General features: G+C 45.7%; 1 protein-coding gene across 1 annotated transcript in view; it reads left to right on the top strand.

The window, feature by feature from the left end:
- Window positions 1–383: 383 nt before the first annotated feature.
- Window positions 384–8,154, top strand: part of thsd7ba (thrombospondin, type I, domain containing 7Ba) — a gene marked incomplete at both ends in the record, with an annotated part of 107,789 nt that continues 100,018 nt past the window's right edge. The window contains one exon of the mRNA XM_084315474.1: window positions 384–1,216. Coding sequence (XP_084171600.1) covers window positions 384–1,216 — 833 coding nt within the window. The remainder of the gene's footprint in view (window positions 1,217–8,154) is intronic.

Raw genomic sequence — 8,154 nt, 5'->3', positions numbered from 1 at the left:
CTCTCTCTCTCTCTCTCTCTCTCTCTCTCCTCTCTCTCTCCTCTCTCTCTCTTCTCTCTCTCTCTCTCTCTCTCTTCTCTCTCTCTCTCTCTCTCTCTCTCTCTCTCTCTCTCTCTCTCTCTCTCTCCCTCTCTCTCTCTCTCTCTCTCTCTCTCTCTCTCTCCCTCTCTCTCTCTCTCTCTCCCTCTCTCTCTCCCTCTCTCTCTCTCTCTCTCTCTCTCTCTCTCTCTCTCTCTCTCTCTCTCTCTCTCTCTCTCTCTCTCTCTCTCTCTCTCTCTCTCTCTCTCTCTCTCTCCTCTCTCTCTCTCTCTCTCTCTCTCTCTCTCTCTCTCTCTCTCTCCTCTCTCTCCTCTCCTCTCTCTCCTCTCTCTCCCTCCCGGTCGTGGGGCCAGTGTCTGGGGGAGGAGTGTGGTTCCGGCGGCGCCCAGACCAGGACGATATGGTGCGTCCACACCGAGGGATGGACCACCCACCACTCCCACTGCCAGCACGCCGACCAGCCCGAGGCCCAGCGGCTCTGCTTCAAGGTGTGCGAGTGGCACCAGGACCTCTTCCAGTGGGAGGTGTCCGACTGGGGCGCCTGCGTGCTGCTGCCCTTCTTCCCCTCCGACCAGCTGCGGATGAGCGCGTGCGTCACGGCGCAGCACGGCCTCCAGCGCCGTGCGGTCCAGTGCGCGCGCACCTCCAACCGCACGGCGGTCACCGCCAGGATCTGCGAGTTCTTTTCCCAGAAGCCCGCGGCGGAGCAGGCGTGCCTCATCCCCTGCCCGCAGAACTGCGTGGTGTCGGATTTCACCGCCTGGTCGAGCTGCGGCAAGACCTGCGGCGTCGGCATCCAGCACCGGACTCGGCACGTCCTGGCCGCGCCCATGTACGGGGGGGCCAACTGCCCCAACCTCACCCAGACCAGGACCTGCCTGAACCCCGTGGCCTGCCCCGCGGGGGAGAGCGAACACCAGTACAGCCTCAAGGTGGGGCCGTGGAGCGAGTGCCGCCTGCCCCATCACAAGGCGGTCCTGCTCAGTGGGAGGACCATGCTGAACTTCAGCACCAGCTTAAAGGAGAAGAACACAGTCAAGAGGCAAACGCAGGCCTCCCCACACCGCCAGCACCACCCTCGTACTCCAGCCAACCCCAAGGCGTGGGACCTGGAGGTGGGCTACCAGACCAGGCAGGTCCGCTGCACTCGGAGCGACGGCAGGAACGCCATGCTGAGGTAAGCCAATCCCAATGTGGCACCTCCGATTTCACCCAATGAGCAACGCGGTGTCACCAGAAAACATAAATAAAGTACTAATCGGGGCGCCCGAGTGGCGCACCGCATACAGCACTACGGTGCCACACGGCCGACCCGGGTTCGACTCCCGGACCCGGTGATCTTTGCCGAATGTCTTCCCCGATCTATCTCCTATTCCTTCTCTCTCTCTCTCTCTCTCTCTCTCTCTCTCTCTCTCTCTCTTCTCTCTCTCTCTCTCTCTACCGGACTGCCCGGTAGCGAAAAATCAATAAAAACCTACAAAAACATAACTTGTCAGAAAGGACAAGTAACATTTAAATAAAGTACTAATCAACTACAGGAAAAAAAGGTACATTATGTTATAGCCATAAATCAAATCAAATCAAATGTATCTGTAAGGCCCGACAACACACGTTAATGTCCCCATGGGCCGCACACGTCTTCTTTAAACAAGTCAAGAAGAAACATTGAATCAAGAACAAAACAAAAACACCATAAAGTAAATTATTTTTTTAAATAAATGCAACACTCCCAGACATACCCCACGTGAAGGTAAGGAAAAACTCACAAAAATCGAGCAATAGGAAAAAAATGCACCACAGGCAATGTGGAGGAGAGAAACCTTAGAAGGGCCATTCAAGGGGGGATCCGAGACATCCACCACCTTGGTCAGCACTACGAGACAACCACTCAGAGAGAGGGGGGGTTGGGGATGGGGGTTAGAGAGTTCCCATGTTTGTAGTGGGCGGAGATGGAGCAATAAATACATGTAGTGAGGATATGCATGCATGGTGACAGTAGAATCATAGTATATAAGAAAATTGTGAAATTGAGTAATAGATAGAACTACTGCAGGCGTATGAATACAGGATGAGATACAAGACAATAGCTCAGGGCCGTATGCCCCGGGGGGCAGGAGAAGTATTATGTTTACGCAAAAGTCCAAAACAAACGCAGCAACAAGGAGTTGAACCAACAATTATTGCAGTCACAGGCAAGTTCTCTCACCACTATCTAACTATGATTATAGGTAGAGTTTTTTTTTAATTTTTTTTATTATCTTTCTTCCCCTCCTTTTTCCCGATTTTTTCTCCCATCCCACCCTTCCTGGTTGTTGCATACTTTCCCCTACTGTTGGTCCGGGAGACCGGAGACTGTCACATGCTTTCCTCCGACGCATGTGCAGCCTGGGGCAGGCCAACCTGGCCGCGCAGGTTCTCACCGGGAATATATTATAGAATATAGAATATCAGGCATAAAATGGTTATGCGATTAAAATGCGATTAATTAGATTAATTAATTATAAATCCTGTAATTAATTTGATTGATTTTTTTAATCGCCTGACAGCACTAGTTTTACCATTTGTTTGACGGTCATGGTTGAGACATAAAGTTATGGTTAAGGTTCGATCCCCAGCACAGGAACCTTTTCTGAAAGTTTTCTGAAAATGTCAAAAGTTAAATAAAATTGAATTATGTAACATATTGTTGGATTTCAGGGTCATCAGCCAGTAATTACCTCGTCACCTGTGGTTTCCGTGCAGTTTCTGCGTTGTGTTTATCTCTTACTCATCATACTGACTGATACCCTCTCTCCCTCCCTGTTGATATATTCGTCTCAAAATAATTAACGACACTGGAAACACGATACCCTTCCTTGATGGTGATGTTTATTTCCATAAACAAACAGTTCTGAAAGGTCTTTGAAGGTCTATTGAATTCATTATCTCTACCGTCTCTTCTGCTATTAGTCCGATGGTGGTTGAGGCCTAGTCGTTAACCAAAAGCCTTCCCTGTTAGCCGAAGCTCGCTACATCGAGGCCTAGGAGAGGGGGGGAGGCCCCTCCCACCACCCTCTAGCTAGTGCTCTGTCTCTCTGTCCATGTATATACGTCTCAGCTTCGTTTCCTAGTCTGAGTCAAACCGGAAGAGCTCCCAGCTATAAAGTATAGTCCTTAGCAATGGCTGATACCCCATAGCAACCGCGCAATGCATCTATGTCTCCTGTCACCTATGACCCAAATCTTCCCCTACCAGTGGCCTGCCTAGCCCCCTAGCAACCCACCCTATCTCATCACTATAGCAACGGCTTCTCTGTTGATATTAACTCCCCTCCCTAGCCGACCAGCTATCTCGGTGGATGCGGCCGACGACCTCGGTGCGGCTGGCTGCTACTCCCCCATATCTAGCACCCTGCCTGCTCAGTTTATGGAGAGTCTAACACTACGCCTCCCCTGTCTGCTCCCCAGCCCTGTCGGTGTTAATCATAAAGCCTGAGTGTCAGAGTAGATGTCTGCTGTCATTTACAGATATTTACATTATATACACAAATGAAAAACAAGTGCTATTCTTTCAATATGTACTTTTTTGTAATATATACACATGTTACATTTTCAATACAATGCATGAATATATTACTTATGGTTATAACATAACGTACATTATGTACCTTTTTTCCTGTGGTCGATTAACACTTTATTTACTTATTTTAAGCAAGATCTGGCCGCTTTACTGCAGGTGAACACTTGTGAGATAAACACACAGCAAAAAATAGCCCTCGCCCCCCCCCCCCCCCCCCTTTTTTAAGTTCTAAATCCCAGATAAATTTCCATGAAAGCAAGATGCAGCGGTGTGAGGGAAAGAAATATAGGAGTGCAGTGGGTTTTGGGGGAACAGGTCTGTGAAACAACGGCTTAGTCTTAGATGAATCTCCTCGCCACTGATGTAGCCTACAAGGTGAGTGATGCAACATGCTCGGTGGCTGTACGCATGTGCCCTGAAACAGATCTAAAGGAATGGTCAATGGTCTCTCTAACTACACACCCTCAAGAACCCTCCGCTCTACATCTTCTGACAGTCTCTCCTATCCGAGCTCCGGTCATCAAAGAGAAGCCGCCTATTCTTGGTCCTCGCCCCACAATGGTGGAACGAACTTCCCACCACTATTAGGACAGCCGAAACTTTCGCCGTCGACTAAAAACACGTCTTCAATCAATATCTGAAATAAAATTTTAAAGAAATACAATGTTTTTTTAATAATAATAATTGTATCTAAGCCTAACTAACCGTACTGTCATGCACTTGTCCTAATATACTAACCTACACTGTAGAACTCAACACTTTGATGCACATTGTTACTCAGCTGATAGAGTTGTGCCCTTCCTACTGACTTGTCGTACAGAACTTGTAAGTCGCTTTGGATAAAAGCGTTTCAGCTAAATGACTAAATGTAAATGTAAATGTTCTGTTGCGTTCCCCCACCTCGGCTCGGACGGTTCTCGGCCGCTCATTTGTGTCGTCGCCCGGGGGTTAGTTTCCTGTCACAGTCGAGGTGTTGCTCAGTCAAATGAAGCGGTGATTCTTTTATGGCTGTTAACTTTTCAATTACACCGTGATTACGCAAGAGCTGCTCTTTTCCTCTGCCTATTTGCCATGGTAATGCTACCCTATTGTGGAGCTGTAAACCTTTCACTACCACACTACAGAAGGTTAACCCTTTCACTACCACACTACAGAAGGTTAACCCTTTCACTACCACACTACAGAAGGTTAACCATTTCACTACCACACTACAGAAGGTTAACCATTTCACTACCACACTACATAATGTTAACCCTTTCACTACCACACTACAGAAGGTTAACCCTTTCACTACCACACTACAGAAGGTTAACCCTTTCACTACCACACTACATAAGCTTAACCCTTTCACTACCACACTACAGAAGGTTAACCCTTTCACTACCACACTACAGAAGGTTAACCTTTCACTACCACACTACAGAAGGTTAACCCTTTCACTACCACACTACAGAAGGTTAACCGTTCACTACCACACTACAGAAGGTTAACCATTTCACTACCACACTACAGAAGGTTAACCATTTCACTACCACACTACATAAGGTTAACCCTTTCACTACCACACTACAGAAGGTTAACCCTTTCACTACCACACTACAGAAGGTTAACCCTTTCACTACCACACTACAGAAGGTTAACCCTTTCACTACCACACTACAGACGGTTAACCGTTCACTACCACACTACAGAAGGTTAACCATTTCACTACCACACTACATAATGTTAACCTTTCAATCACTACCACACTACAGAAGGTTAACCATTTCACTACCACACTACAGAAGGTTAACCTTTCACTACCACACTACAGAGGGTTAACCCTTTCACTACCACACTACAGAAGGTTAACCTTTCACTACCACACTACAGAAGGTTAACACTTTCACTACCACACTACAGAAGGTTAACCCTTTCACTACCACACTACAGAAGGTTAACCCTTTCACTACCACACTACAGACGGTTAACCTTTCACTACCACACTACAGAAGGTTAACCGTTCACTACCACACTACAGAAGGTTAACCATTTCACTACCACACTACATAATGTTAACCTTTCACTACCACACTACAGAAGGTTAACCATTTCACTACCACACTACAGAAAGTTAACCTTTCACTACCACACTACAGAGGGGTAACCCTTTCACTACCACACTACAGAAGGTTAACCTTTCACTACCACACTACAGAAGGTTAACACTTTCACTAACACACTACAGAGGGTTAACCCTTTCACTACCACACTACATAATGTTAACCTTTCACTACCACACTACAGAAGGTTAACCATTTCACTACCACACTACAGAAGGTTAACCTTTCACTACCACACTACAAAAGGTTAACACTAGGGATGCTCGATATTGGCTTTTTTACCGATACAGATATACCGATATTGTCCAACTCTTAATTTCCGAAACCGATATCAACCGATATCAATCGATACCGATATATGCAGGGTTCCCCCCCCCCAAAAAATGGAAACATTTCAGGTAATTAACATTACATATCTCTTGTTGTGGAATTAACACAACATTATGCATACTTTTGACAATAAATAAAATCAGAATTTGTTCTTACTTCACTACCACACTACAGAAGGTTAACACTTTCACTAACACACTACAGAGGGTTAACCCTTTCACTACCACACTACATAATGTTAACCTTTCACTACCACACTACAGAAGGTTAACCATTTCACTACCACACTACATAATGTTAACCTTTCACTACCACACTACAGAAGGTTAACCATTTCACTACCACACTACAGAAGGTTAACCTTTCACTACCACACTACAGAGGGTTAACCCTTTACTATCACACTACATAAGGTTAACCTTTCACTACCACACTACATAAGCTTAACCTTTCACTACCACACTATATTCACCTTTCACTATCACACTACATAAGGTTAACCTTTCACTAACACACTACAGAAGGTTAACTCTTTCACTACCACACTACAGACGGTTAACACTTTCACTGCCACACTACAGAAGGTTAACCTTTCACTACCACACTACAGAAGGTTAACCTTTCACTACCACACTACAGACGGTTAACACTTTCACTACCACACTACAGACGGTTAACACTTTCACTGCCACACTACAGACGGTTAACCTTTCACTACCACACTACAGAAGGTTAACCTTTCACTACCACACTACAGAAGGTTAACCTTTCACTACCACACTACAGACGGTTAACCTTTCACTACCACACTACAGAAGGTTAACCTTTCACTACCACACTACAGACGGTTAACACTTTCACTGCCACACTACAGACGGTTAACCTTTCACTACCACACTACAGAAGGTTAACCTTTCACTACCACACTACAGACGGTTAACACTTTCACTGCCACACTACAGACGGTTAACCTTTCACTACCACACTACAGACGGTTAACCTTTCACTACCACACTACAGACGGTTAACACTTTCACTGCCACACTACAGACGGTTAACCTTTCACTACCACACTACAGAAGGTTAACCTTTCACTACCACACTACAGACGGTTAACACTTTCACTGCCACACTACAGAAGGTTAACCTTTCACTGCCACACTACATAAGGTTAACCTTTCACTACCACACTACAGAATGTTAACCCTTTCACTACCACACTACAGAAGGTTAACCTTTCACTACCACACTACATAAGGTTAACCCTTTCACTATCACACTACAGAAGGTTAACCTTTCACTACCACACTACAGAAGGTTAACCTTTCACTACCACAATACAGAAGGTTAACCCTTTACTATCACACTACATAAGGTTAACCTTTCACTACCACACTACAGAAGGTTAACCTTCTCACTACCACACTACAGAAGGTTAACATTTCACTACCACACTACAGAAGGTTAACCCTTTCACTACCACACTACATAGGGTTAACCTTTCACTACCACACTACATAAGGTTAACCCTTTCACTACCACACTACATACGGTTAACCTTCTGTAGTGTGGTAGTGAAAGGTTAACCATCTGTAGTGTGGTAGTGAAAGGGTTAACCTTCTGTAGTGTGGTAGTGAAAGGGTTAACCTTCTGTAGTGTGGTAGTGAAAGTGTTAACCTTCTGTAGTGTGGTAGTGAAAGGTTAACCTTCTGTAGTGTGGTAGTGAAAGGGTTAACCCTCTGTAGTGTGGTAGTGAAAGGTTAACCTTCTGTAGTGTGGTAGTGAAATGGTTAACCTTCTGTGTATAACTGGCGCTGCTCTGATGGCTGCCTTTCTGATCGCTCCGTCGAGACTGTGCTTTCTTTTGTTAATTTTTATAGTATTAGGAGTTTTATTTGCACCAACTGTTGGTGCATTATATGTGTATGACCGTCAGTCAATCATTGACATTGGATTAAGGAAAACTTACCGTTTGGATTGCTCTCTGGATCGGATCGCTGAACAGCAGAAATGGCCCGCCGAGATCCTTTGTTATCATGGCCAAGACCAGGAGAAACCGCCGCGAAGACGTGGAAAGAGAGCGGGGGTCCGAAACAGACTGAGGTCCAAACGACACAGAACCAC

The sequence above is a fragment of the Notolepis coatsorum genome (assembly GCF_963971535.1).
Source record: "Notolepis coatsorum genome assembly, chromosome: 6".
Classification (NCBI taxonomy): domain Eukaryota; kingdom Metazoa; phylum Chordata; class Actinopteri; order Aulopiformes; family Paralepididae; genus Notolepis; species Notolepis coatsorum.
This window is presented reverse-complemented; position numbering and strand designations above follow the sequence as displayed.